At 39.6% G+C, this 14,495-nt stretch overlaps 1 protein-coding gene across 2 annotated transcripts in view; it reads left to right on the top strand.

The window, feature by feature from the left end:
- qsox1 (quiescin Q6 sulfhydryl oxidase 1) overlaps positions 1–14,495 on the top strand; it is a 74,451-nt gene that overhangs the window by 48,077 nt on the left and 11,879 nt on the right. For both annotated transcript variants that reach the window (XM_061888892.1, XM_061888893.1), the window contains 2 exons: positions 489–627; positions 2,389–2,565. In XM_061888892.1, the coding sequence (XP_061744876.1) occupies positions 489–627; positions 2,389–2,565 (316 nt within the window). The remainder of the gene's footprint in view (positions 1–488; positions 628–2,388; positions 2,566–14,495) is intronic.

Below are 14,495 nucleotides of genomic sequence, written 5' to 3'. Positions count from 1 at the left end.
CATTGTGTGAAAGAAAATTTGCATGCCTTCAATGTGCCTTGCAAATTGAAATAGTCACTTACTTTAAATCATTAGCTTTTAGCTGGCCCGATCAATGGATCAATGAATCGATAAGAAGGTATGAATTGACTCCACTTCCGAGGAAATGGACTCCGAGCACGCCCAAAATCTTTACTATTGACATGTGAGTAACCCTGTCAATCACGGCAGCGATAGGCAATAGAGGGCGGCGAGAGAAACGACTTTGTGTCAGGGAAAATATGTTGTCAGATTCAACCACGGCCTGCGGTCAGATATCTGGACCGCCTGTGTTCATTAGTGTGAGGCCGAGCCATTAACCTGAGATTGACTTCTCATTGATCAAAAAACTACACAGGCCGGCATTCATTAAGTTGAACAGGTTCGGTGATTCTGTTTTTTTTCCCCCATTCTTGTTCCCTTGTGTCTGTCTAGTTGCCTCAGTTCTATGTTGTTTGCCTCACTCCCAGGTTCCAGACGCTGCATTGCCTGAAGGAGTGAGGTGGGTGGGCTGCCAAGGGTCACAACCACACTTCAGACGTTATCCTTGTGGTGTGTGGACTTTGTTCCATCTGCTTACGGTCCAGGCCAAGAAGTCTGCCGGCTCAGGTGTGTACAACTGTCACAAACTTTGTGTTGCTGTGAGTACAAAGGGCCTTTTAGAGCTCACAAGGGAAAGGGTTAGGAAGTGCTTTGTAAACAAATTAGCCACTTTTCATAGTAACAACTTCACACAGAATGTGCACACACAAATGTACTGTATTATAATTAAGGTGCCAACATGCTAAGTGCATTTCCAATTTTGGTCACATTAATTGAACCTAATTGTGATTGTGTAAAAAAGGGATTTTGTTAGAATAGCGGAATGTGAGTGGTTAATAAAATAAGGCAGATGACTGGAGGCTCCACTCCTCGCAGGCTTGTTAATCTCTATCTCTTCAACGCACATACACTCCCACACAACACACACAGGGGTTAATCCCAGGGTTTATGGATCATCATGTGACCTGCAGATGGACCGGCCGAAAAGGGGCATCCATCTGGTCCCCCACAGGCCATGATCGCACAGGAAGGGTACACCCATACACACACACGCACACAGCACTGCACAGCTCATGTATGAACTCACACGCTGAATGCAGTATTACAGGTGTGAACTCTGAGTCATTGTCCTAACACACACACACACACTCTCGAGCAGCCGTGTGGTTTATCACTGGATGGGGTCCCTAAGCCAAGAACAAAAGCAAACTGCTACAGGATAAATATGTTTGTAGGCTGTGGAGCTCCTGAGACAACAACCTGGCTACCATTCACACAGAGGGTTAACTTTGTTTAATCTCCATATTGGGTTATCCCCTCGGTATAGATTATTCATCTCAATATGGGGTTAACCTAGCTCTCAATGACTCTTGGCCCACATAAGCGTGGGAATCCATAAAGCTGTGCACAAGTTTGCAATTCAGAGACTGAAAGCTGACACAAAGTCTGAGTCAAGGTCTGTGGGAATGCTGCAAAATTCTCTCGCCAAAGCTAAAATGTCATAAAATATTTGTTAATGCATCAAATCATATCATAGATATCTCATGATGTTGTAAAATATTTTGTTGTCTCTATTACATTAAATATAGAAAATCATTATTACCTCAAATTATGTCATTATATAAACTACAAAGTGGTTAGGGTCATTAATTGGAAGCAGGTGAACATTTTAAAAAGTTCGTAAAACAAAGATCTTTTTACCATCATGTTTTGGAGTCCATGAGAAAGTGAAAAGGAAACTGTCGCTCTCTTTGACCAAATGTTGATTTATCAACATGTATATTGCACAGTACAGGAGCAACAGAACCAACTTGGTAATAACCGTAAGGGGAACCCTGCCAGATGCTAAGTACATACTTCAAATGCAGCTACTGCCATTTTGTGGTCATTGCAAATATACAGCAAGTAGTTGGTTGCCTTCAGCCACAGCTTTTAATGCCAAGTGCCAGGCACTAGTTAGAGACTCTGGTGGTTATTTGCTTTTGTCAACCACACACAAGTTGACTAAAGGTAAATCGGCCGTAATTGGAGCATTTAGGGTATTTCAGAAGTCTAATATCTTTGGGCCAATAAATGTAATAGTTTATCTGGCACACCAAAACACCACATTTGAATTGGGTAAGACCGTTTTCTGCTGTATAGGGTAATTTTGTGTTGCTAAAATTTTGTTAATATTGTTTGTATATGTTTAGTTTCTTATATTAGTATAAGAAGCATTCACAATGAGTATTAACTCATTGTGAAGGTTTTTATGATTGCAAGCATGAAAATTACTTTTTTATTGACTTTTTTTATTTAATGTTACATCATCTTGTCATTCTGCTCCAGATCCCCAGGAGGTGCTAAGAGCGATGAAAGGCTATATCCACAACTTTTTTGGTTGCAGGGCATGTGCCGAACACTTTGAGAACATGGCTAAGGAGAGCCTGAACGAGGTGAACACGTATTCTGCCGCCATCCTTTGGCTTTGGTCCAGACACAATCGTGTCAACAACAGAATAGCAGGTAAGAGCGGGCAGTTTTGGAAGATTATTATGATCACTCAATCTAATGAGGAATAAGGGTTGAATAGACTGTCATGATTGTGTTGAATTTTTGTCATTGAACAGTTAACCACTTGGTAAGCAATGTCTATTTTCTATGTTTAATCAATCCAGGTAGATTTTGCCGTAGGTTACCGAGAGGCTGTTGGTTCAGGGATGGGGAATAAGCTGCACAACATTGTAATTCATAATAGGGTTGGGCGATATGGCCTTTTAGAATGAGAATCCGAATCAGAATTAGATTAGTTTTTATTGCCATTCTCCCGTTCAAAGGCAAAACTCAGTAACTCAATTTTGGTCAAAACTGAGCTGATAATAATTTTGGAGTTCCTAGGTGATATGCTTTACATTAGGGTATGTGATATTGTAATTTGTTCCGCAAGTAAGCTGTTACACGCACGGCAGGACCTAGCAACTACCACATAACCGCGTTGATACATCAGAAAAACATAGTATCTCAAGGGACCAACCGGAGCTTCTTTGTCAGTCGCCTTATTGTCTTTAATGCGACATTTGCTCGCCGAATGGGGGCCGACGGTCAACCTGATTATGTGATATTATGGCACGAGGGGATATTTGGAAGATTGGCCCAGGACGTTGCAAGCACCTTCATTAAATGTATTGTTCTTGATTCTTTCCCTTGCATACTCTTTTGGGCAGATAACTGTGGAGGTCAAAATAAAAACTGGACGCTGTACACGGCTCTTGCCCAATGTGCAAACGCAGAATGGGGCCCCCTCGAGATTGTGATAAAATATCTGGAGAAAGGGCACACGTTCATGAGAGCAGATTCAATCCATGGCTCAATCGGCAAGAAAATGAAAGCTCAAGAAAACATCTATACGTTTGATGACTTTGTAGATCTTTGTAAGACAGCATCAAGATAGATTGGTTTTCCTTTGTTTTCTCAAAATCTGCTAGAAGTGAGTTACTAGGTTTTGCCTTTGGACGGGAGCATTAAAGTTCAACTATGATTGCCAATATGTTATTTAGCCATTTTATTTATTGTTTTGGTTGTGTATATTTGAGGACCCTCAACCCCCTCAACATATTTTATGGCTTTTAGTTTAGATTTTTTTAAGTGCAAAATTTTGCCAACAGGGTATATTTTATTGTTATCTGCGTGTTTTATTTAACTTAGATATTTAAAAGTTTACATTTCAATTACAATGTTAAAATGTACATGAGATACAAGTTTATTGCATTTGAAATGATATACCGGTATTTGCATTATTGTCATGTAATATCTTTACATCAGTGGTTAATTTGGTGTCAAAAAAATAATGGCAATAATATGGTTTATCGGCAGTAATGTGTAGATCAATATACGTCGACTAATATTTGTAATCGGCCCAGGCTTACGTTACATATTACAGCATGTGTATTTTTCGCGCTTCTTAGGCTCCATTGTAAGATGACATTTGTTTGCATTTATTTAGAATGCATAAAAAAAGAAAAACATACTGTACAGGCCAAAAGTTTGGACACACTTTCTCATTTCAATGTGTTTTCTTTATTTTCATGATTGTTTACATTGTAGATTGTCACTGAAAGCATCACAACTATGACACCTTTTGAAGTGAAAACCATTTCAGGTGACTAGCTCTTGAAGCTCATCGAGAGAATGCCAAGAGTGTGCAAAGCAGTAATCAGAGCAAAAGGTGGCTATTTTGAAGCAAGTAGAATATACTACATGTTTTCAGTGATTTCACCTTTTTTTGTCAATTACAAAACTCCACATGTGTTCATTCATAGTTTTGATGCCTTCAGTGACAATCTACAATGTAAATAGTCCTGGAAATAAAGAAAACGCATTGGATGAGGAGAAGGTGTGTCCAAGCTTTTGGCATGTAGCGTATGTGTGCTTGTCTTACATAAGGATTGTGAAGGATAAACACAATTGATAAAAGATGCAGTTCCCCTCTAAAGGGGCGACTTAAAACTTGCAACTTACATTTGTTAACACAAACTATAACAAGAACACCACCGGCCAGAAAATATATATTTTTAAAGTTATATTTCTCACATTGACTAATCATATTGAATAAAAATTCCTCTTTGACCAGAGGAAAAAGTCTGGCGTTCAGGCCTGTCACTAACTCTTAGACGCCTTAAGGGAATATACACACACAAAAGCAGTTCCAGAGAAGCAGTTAAGGAATTGCGAACATGTTATTGTTACAATACACATACATGTTAGGTGGCACAAAATTGGCCTACATCCAAGCTTAAACTTTGCAAAATAACTACTATTGGCTGACAACACAAAGAGCTTGTGCATGTGTGTTATGTGGGGTGTAGTTTCTAGCTGAAAGACAGAAGAGGGCAAGATATAATGTGTTATAATGCTAATAACACTTTAAAAACTTACTGTCGCACTGTCCAGGCCCTATGCGTCCAAGTCAAGGCCATAGCTGGAACGCAAATGAATTATCTATGGCCTCCGGGATGATATTTGATTACCGTATTTTTCGGACTATAAGTCGCAGTTTTTTTAATAGTTTGGTGCGACATATACTCTGGAGCGACTCATGTGTGAAATTATTAACACATTATCGTAAAATATGAAATAATATTATTTATTTTATTCGCGGAAGAGACGAAGAAAATGTCAGCAATCGTCACACACTCGTCAGCAATCGTCACATACTCGTCAACCAATAAGAATTTGGCGGGGGAGGGTCATGGCAGAAGTGCATTGTGGGTCATGGAATGCTAACTGCTATATGCTACTGTCATAGCTATTAAAATGGATAATTTCATCGTTGGCGGTAACTTATAAAAACTGAGAAGGGCTCAACAAAAATGGCACCGAAAAGGAAATCATGTACTGCAGATTACAAGCTGGACGTAGTCAAATATGCAGCAGAAAACGACAAGAGGAAGCGGCGCTACCTTTAGTGTTGGCAGAGTTGTTTAGAAGCGACATCGAGGAAGAAGATTTTATCGGATTTATTGATTAGGAGTGACAGATTGTTTGGTATATGTATAGCATGTTCTATATGTTATTTGAATGACTCTTACCATAATATGTTACGTTAACATACCAGGCACCTTCTCAGTTGGTTATTTATGCGTCATATAACGTACACTTATTCAGCCTGTTGTTCACTATTCTTTCTTTATTTTAAATTGCCTTTCAAATGTCTATTCTTGGTGTTGGATTTTATCACATAAATTTCCCCCAAAAATGTGAATTATACTCCAGTGCAACGTATATATGTTTTTTTTCCTTCTTTATTATGCATTTTTGGCCGGTGCAACGTATACTCCGGAGCGATTTATAATCCGAAAAATACGGTAGTATTAGAACAGGCCTGCAGGCCACAGCCACCTTCTGCTGTTTTGCACGCACCAATACTCCATCAGTGTTGGTGCTAGGAATTTTCAAAATGGGGTCCAAAGGACCCCATCAAGTCGTAAAAATGGGGTCCCACAGTACATTTTTGGGGTCACACTTTTTTGTAACTGTTTTGAAAACAAATGATAAAGGTATGCATTGTCCTGTTATATCTCACATTCTATACTGTGTTTTGGAAAAAGGTTGTCATTAACGTTGCTTAATTCATTACAAAATACAAAAGAAAACGTTTGTATGCATATGTAAATTTCTTTAGTTATAAACATTCATTCACTTTCTTCTTTCGTTCATGGATCTAAACTTTACCGCTGCCTTTATTTTTTTCTGTATTTGTATTGTAGTATTTTGTTCTATTTTTGGCTCAAGTAAGACAAAGAAAGCGATCTGAAGTTGTCTTTATTTTTTTAGTTTTAACGCCATGATTTTAATAGTCCGGCCCCTGAGCTAAAACGGCCCTGATCTAGGCAGCCGTGGTAAAGGTTGCAAACAGCCCGTTTAAGTACTGTGATCCGCTGGGAATGTCATACTTTTTGACAATAATTTTGCTACGATATACATGAAGACTCACAGTATCAGACAAAAATTATATATTGACATTTCAAGCTCCTGAATCCGATCACAACAACATAAGGTAACACATTAAGTATGGAGAACACATATTTTCACCATTAATTAGTTGCTTATTAACATGCAAATTACCGTATTTTTCGGACTATTAAGTCGCTGTTTTTTTCACAGTTTGGCCAGGGAGCGACTTGTGTGTGAAATTATTAACGCATTACCGTAAAATATCAAATAATATTATTTAGCTCATTCACGTAAGAGACTAGACGTATAAAATATCATGGGATTTAGCGATTAGGAGTGACAGGTTGTTTGGTAAACGTATAGCATGTTCTATATGTTCTAGTTATTTGAATGACTCTTACCATAATATGTTACGTTAACATACCAGGCACCTTCTAAGTTGGTTATTTATCCATCATATAAAGTACACTTATTCGGCCTGTTGTTCACTATTCTTTATTGGTGTTGGGTTTTATCAAATACATTTCCCCGAAAAATGCGACTTATACTTCTTTGCTACTTATATATGTTTTTTTCCTTCTTTATTATGCATTTTCGGCAGGTGCAACTTATACTTGGGAGCGACTTATACTCGGAAAAATGCGGTAGTAACATATTGGCTCTTAATTAGTCATTATAAAGTACTTATTAATGCCTTATTCTGCATGGTCGTATTATACAACCAGTAAGCCATTAACTAAGAGTGTTCCCTCAATAATCTCAGAATTATTGCTTAGTAGTAACCCTAACCCTTATGTTACCTTAGTGTCCAAAAAACTCTTATCTAAATTGTTACTTTAATAAGCAACTAATTAATGGTGAATATGTTCCCCATTCTAAAGTGTTACCCAAAATCATTTTTACTAATTTTTATTTAACGTTGTGATAGATTGATTTACCTCACGAGGTCAGTTAGTCGCAGTAATGCGACTAGAGACTGGGACTAGGCGCTGGGAGGTGCAAGGACAGATCCTTAGATCAGACACCAGCTGTCACAGCGTCTTAGAACACACCCCCATTTCCCCATCCCCGAGTGTGATCCGTCTCTTGTGTCATTTACCTTATTTTCTCCCGACCGCCCTCCAGCCCTCCTCATACCTTGTCACCATTCCCCTCCTGCAACTCCACTATCGCCTGCATGGGCCATTTGCTCATTTGTCTCTCGACGTTTATTTGTCTCTGTCCACTTTCTCTTGCACCTTGAGAGTCCTCCATTCCCTAATTTGTCTTCATGTTGGGAATTGTGAAGGGGACATTTTTAGAATCATCCAGTTGGAAAACTTTAAGCTGGCTCACGTCTAAGTCATGTAAAAGGTAGAAAAAAAGTTAACTAAAATGTTCAAAAAAAAAAATGTCAATTATTCCCGCTTTGTATTATGCCAACATTATATATGATATTTATGTGTAATAGTTATATTTACCATAGTGTCACAATCCACACAGGAGTCCCATTTCTTGATTGTTGTTATCTTTTCCAGAAGTGACTTTCTTCAAGTTTTTGATTGTTGAAAATGGACACCCGTTGCGTTTACACGTTTACATGCACTTGCAAACCTGGAAGCTCTGTAAATTGTCATTGGCGGAGTAATGTTTAGTTTTCGCCCAGTCGTGGGTAAATATATATGTTGGTGTAGAGCAGGGATGTCAAACGTACGGCGAACAGGTTTTATCCGGCCCAGGGGATAAGTTTGCTAAGTTTGAAAATGAGACGACATTTTTAAATGAAAGAAATCCCTGTTCTAAATGTGTCCACTAGATGTCACAATAGTATTTATTTGTATCTTTGTAGATGATGTTACATATGTAAAATAAATAAGCCACATGATGTTAGTGCACCAGTCGAGGAAAATGAGCAAACTACATAAATAATATCCTGTAATTTGATTTTGATATTATTTATTTATCTTGATAGATTGAAAATTAACACCAATAAGTTGACTGATGAACAATATACCATGATTTATTCAGAAAATATAAATAACGACAAATAAAGATAGAATACTATTACCACAACATGTAAGAGTAAGAAAAACAACAACATTATGATTTGTACATTTTCAGAATTTGCTTGTTCTATTCTTACACAAAGAAAACAATCTGAAGTTGTCTTTATTTTTAATTTATCGTCCCGTGACTTTACCAGTCCGGCCCACTTCGGAGTACAAACCCAGTTTCCATATGAGTTGGGAAGTCCAGTTGTGGACAAAGTGGTGTACCTAATGTGTGGCGCATTATGAAGCGTAAAATATGACAGCAGAGACTGTTGAACGACGGATGCTCTACATAAAACAGTAATGGGAAAGAATTCCACTTTCAAAGCTTCAACAATTAGTTTTTTCAGTTCCCAAACGTTTGAGTGTTGTTAAAAGAAAAGGTGATGTAACACAGTGGTGAACATGCCCTTTCCCAACTACTTTGTCACGTGTTGCAGCCATGAAATTCTAAGTTAAATATTATTTGCAAAAAAAAAATAAAGTTTATGAGTTTGAACATCACATATCTTTTCTTTTTAGTGCATTAAATTAGATATGGGTTGAAAAGGATTTTCAAATCATTGTATTCTGCTTTTATTTACCTCTAGCACAATTTCCCAACTCATATGGAAACGGGGTTTGTAGATTTTTTTCTCTATGTGGCCCCCCCATCTACAATGAGTTTGACACCCCTGGTGTAGAGTCTGTGGACGTAACTTTAGTCAACATATCTTTGGTATCTCCAGATAATAAACATTTTTCAAATGAGTTAACCGTATCCCTATAAAGTATATTACTCTTAAAAGAGCACCCCCCCTTCTTCATCTTTGTTCCAATGATTTTTATTAGGCCCACCATTGTCATTAACAGCCCACTTTGTTAAATCACTATCTTTTGTTTGTGGATGCCGCCCCTCTCCTCTGTCACAGGGACAGCTTGTGTGCAGAACAGCGGGGGCCAACGGGACACCCGCCCCTGCGTGTGTCTACTCCCCAGACACTTAAACACTATTCAGATTTCCGCCCAGACCACCCTACACCCGCTTCATCCGTCTTCTCTCTCTTCCTCTGTCTTGTCCCTCTCTCTCTCTTTTGCACGTCCCCCGGGACTCATAACCTCAGTTTGACAAGTGATAGCGCAGCACCCCAGCAGGATGGCTCCCCCAAGGAACAAGCTATCTGTTCCTACACACACAATTCCCAAGGAATTGTGCGACAGCAGGTGGCAAACACCATGACACAAGCATCCAGCCGCACAATCCTCATCCCTCCTGTTCCATACACACACGCACAGTTGTGGCGTGTGTCAGGGGGGTGACTCTGTGGTGAAGGGTAAGTTGTTGCCATTGGGGTTCATGAGGCGAGCGTCTGCCTTTTGGAAATACACTACATTGCCAAAAGTATTTGGCCACCTGCCTAAACTCACATACAGTGAGGCAAAAAAGTGTTTAGTCAGCCACCGATTGTGCAAGTTCTCCCACTAAAAATGATGACACAGGTCTGTAATTTTCATCATTGGTAGACTTCAACTGTGAAAAACAGAATGTGAAAAAAAATCCAGGAATTCACATTGTAGGAATTTTAAATAATTTATTTGTAAATTATGGTGGAAAATAAGTATTTGGTCAACCATTCAAAGCTCTCACTGATGGAAGGAGGTTTTGGCTCAAAATCTCATGATACATGGCCCCATTCATTCTTTCCTTAACACGGATCAATCGTCCTGTCCGCACAGCAGAAAAACAGCCACAAAGCATGATGTTTCCACCCCACGCTTCACAGTAGGTGCGGTGATCTTGGGATGCAACTCAGTATTCTTCTTCCTCCAAACACGATGAGTTGAGTTTATACCAAAAAGTTCTATTTTTGTTTAATCCGACCACATGACATTCTCCCAATTCTCTGCTGTATCATCCATGTATCCATTTTGGTATTAACTCAACTTGTCGTGTTTGGAGGAAGAAGAATACTGAGTTGCATCCCCAGAACACCATACCTACTGTGAAGCATGGGGGTGGAAACATCATGCTTTGGGACTGTTTTTCTGCTAAGAGGACAGGACGATTGATTCGTGTTAAGGAAAGAATGAATGGGGCCATGTATCGTGAGATTTTGAGCCAAAACCTCCTTCCATCAGTGAGAGCTTTGAATGGTTGACCAAATACTTATTTTCCACCATAATTTACAAAAACAATACTTAAAATCCCTACAATGTGAATTCCTGGATTTTCTTTTCACATTCTGTCTCTCACAGTTGAAGTGTACCTATGATGAAAATTGCAGGCGTCTGTCATCTTTTTAAGTGGGAGAACTTGCACAATCGGTGGCTGACTAAATACTTTTTTGCCCCACTGTACGAACTTGAAGTGCCATCCCATGGAATTGTCCAAAATGTTTTAGTATCCTGGAGCATTCAAAGTTCCTTTCACTGGAACTAAGGGGCCAAGCCCAACTCCTGAAAAACCAACCCCACACCATAATTCCCCCTCGGCACAATGCAGCCCGAAATGTAGCGTTTTCCTGGCAACTGCCAAACCCACAGTGGTCCATCATATTGCCAGATGGAAAAGCGTAATTCATCATTTCAGAGAACACATCTCCACTGCTCTAGAGTCCAGTGGCGACGTGCTTTACACCACTGCATCCAATGCTTTGTATTGGACTCTGTGATGTATGGCTTGGACACAGCTTCTCGGCCATGGAAACCCATTGCATGAAGCTCTCTGCGTACTGTACGTGGGCCAATTAGAAGATCACATGAAGTTTGGAGCTTTGTAGCAACTGACTGTGCAGGAAGTCTTTGCACTATGCGCTTCAGCATCCACTGAGCCAGTTTACATGGCCTACCACTTGGTGGCTGACTTGCTGTTGTTCCCAAACTCTTCACTTTTCTTATAATAAAGTTGACTTTGGAATATTTAAGAGCGAGGAAATTTCACGACTGGATTTGTTGCGCAGGTGGCATCCTATGACAGTTCCACGATTGAAATCACTGAGAGCAGCCCATTCTTTCACAAATGTTTGTAGAAACCGTCTCCATGCCTAAGTGCTTGTTTTTTTTACACCGGTCCAAGTGATTAGGACACTTGATTCTCATCATTTGGATGGGTGGCCAAATACTTTTGGCAATATAGTGTAAGTGACATTGCACACTCTCTCTTGCTCGCTCTTTGTCTCTCTCATCCCCCTTTTTTTTAAATGCCCTCAAATTGAAGCTGTTCTGTCAGGCCGCTGCGTTCCTCCTATCAGGAGCAGCCATGCATGAAAGAGCAGCTATTTGTAAAGCGGCCGAACAATTAATTTCGTTGCCAACAAAGACACCCCAGGGCCCTCAAACGCCTCCTCACACGGGCCAAATTAAGATCTACGGCACCTCAGTACTGTTGCTGCTCATTAAGAGGAAGAGAGTGAGACATTTCTGCAAACTGCACTTTGACATTTTGAAATTGTTCTCTGTCTTGTCTTCACCAGCCACAACATTAGGTACAGCACCATTGCTCAAGTGTAAGGGAGGTCACACTAAAAGCGTGTTTGTATTCTTATTATGTATCTAAATCTATTGGTGACATAAGACTTTTGCAAGTTATGTTGTAACTTTTGAAGGCGCTTGAAAATATTGATGGTGTTCAGGTGTGTTGCAAGAGAACTGTCATTTGTAAGTCAACTGGTCTCATCCAGGCACCCACATTGTCAAACAGAGCAAATGTATTTCTATATGGAAAAAAAAACAGCCTTTGAAAACCTAATGTAAGTATGTATTATTTTATTTTACAATAATGCACATCATTATGAGGGTATTTAAGAGAAAATTACAAATAAACTGATGTATAACATTTACTTTTGATAAAGTTTGATAAAATAAACTAAATTGGACCACCAAATCAGATATAACTACTGGTTCGATTAGGAAGATGTCTATCAAAATATATTTTTATTTCTAAATGAAAAAATATCAGTCTTTATATTAAATACCCACTTTTGGGTCAAGACCCACTTGGCTTAGTAAACCCTTTCATATAATCTAGAGCAGGGGTGTCAAACGTACGGCCCACAGACCGGATCAGGCCCGCGAACAGGTTTTATCCGGTCTGCGGGATAATTTTACTACGTATAAAAATGAGGCAAAATTTTTTAATGAAAGAAACCTCTGTTTTAACCTTTAGATGTCGCAATAGCAATTCTTTGTATCTTTGTAGATTGTACTACATATGTAAAAACAAATGTGATGTTAGTGCACCAGTCGGGTAAAATGAGCATCCATCCATCCATCCATTTTCTACCGCTTATTCCCTTTTGGGGTCGCGGGGGGCGCTGGCGCCTATCTCAGCTGCAATCGGGCGGAAGGCGGGATACACCCTGGACAAGTCGCCAATTCATCGCAGGGCCAACACAGATAGACAGACAATATTCACACTCACATTCACACACTAGGGCCAATTTAGTCTTGACAATCAACCTATCCCCAGGTGCATGTTTTTGGAAGTGGGAGGAAGCCGGAGTATGTGGAGGGAACCCACGCATTCACGGGGAGAACATGCAAACTCCACACAGAAAGATCCCGAGCCTGGGATTGAACCCAGGACTGCATGACCTTCGTATTGTGAGGCAGACGCACTAACCCCCCTGCCACCGTGAATGAGCAAACTACATAAATAACATCCTGTAATTTGATTTTGATAGTATTTTATAGATTGAAAATTATAACATAACTTAGTCATAAAATATAAATGACGACAAAAAAAGGTAGAATATTATTAACCGCAACATGTAAGTGTAACGGGCTTCACGGTGGCAGAGGGGTTAGTGCGTCTGCCTCACAATACGAAGGTCCTCCAGTCCTGGGTTCAAATCCAGGCTCGGGATCTTTCTGTGTGGAGTTTGCATGTTCTCCCCGTGAATGCGTGGTTTCCCTCCGGGTACTCCGGCTTCCTCCCACTTCCAAAGACATGCACCTGGGGATAGGTTGATTGGCAACACTAAATTGGCCCTAGTGTGTGAATGTGAGTGTGAATGTTGTCTGTCTATCTGTGTTGGCCCTGCGATGAGGTGGCGACTTGTCCAGGGTGTACCCCGCCTTCCGCCCGATTGTAGCTGAGATAGGCGCCAGTGCCCCCCGCGACCCCGAAAGGGAATAAGCGGTAGAAAATGGATGGATGGATGTAAGTGTAACAAAATTTCAACAACATTATGATTTGTACATGTGCTTGTTCTATTTTTAAACAAAAAAAAACAATCTGAAGTTGTCTTTATTTTTAAGTTATCGTGACGTTATTTTACCAGTCCGGCCCACTTGGGAGTAGATTTTTCTCCAATGTGGCCCCCAATCTAAAATGAGTTTGACACCCCTGATACAAAGGCTTTGATGTTAATTTTTTTGATCTATTAATTATTTGCGGTTCGCCAACAGATTGTCGTATATTCCAGACACATACATGTATATGTTTGTGTGTGTATGTATATATATATATATATATATATATATATGTGTGTATATATGTATATATGTATATATACGTTGTAAAATGATATACCGTATTTCCTTGAATTGCCGCAGGGCATATAGTATGCGCCTGCCTTGAATTACTGCCGGGTCAAACTCGCTTCCCAAAATAATTAGCCCATGCTTAGTATTACCACCCGGTTAAACTCGTGACATCACGAGTGACACTTCCCCTGTAATCTTTTTCAAAATGGAGGAGGCTGATTTCAATACCGGTAATTTGAAATCGCATGAAGGGAAGAAGATTAAGAGCTATTCAGTAGGATTTAAGGTCCAAGCTTAGATCACACTCCAATTTTTACTCCATACCTTTGGTAAGTGCCTGAGTGAGAAGAGGTTTTAAAATAATTAGCGCATGCTTACTTTTACCGCATGCCTTTGGTAAGCGCAGGAGTGAGAAGAGGATTTAAATGCAATTCAAGGAAATACGGTATTTACATAGAAAGATTTTGTAAATGTTTATTTATATACCGCATTGGACTATAAGCCACA

The sequence above is a fragment of the Nerophis ophidion genome, linkage group LG26, assembly GCF_033978795.1.
Source record: "Nerophis ophidion isolate RoL-2023_Sa linkage group LG26, RoL_Noph_v1.0, whole genome shotgun sequence".
NCBI lineage: Eukaryota > Metazoa > Chordata > Actinopteri > Syngnathiformes > Syngnathidae > Nerophis > Nerophis ophidion.
Note: the sequence above shows the minus strand (reverse complement) of the source record. Positions and strands in the feature narration are given on the sequence as shown.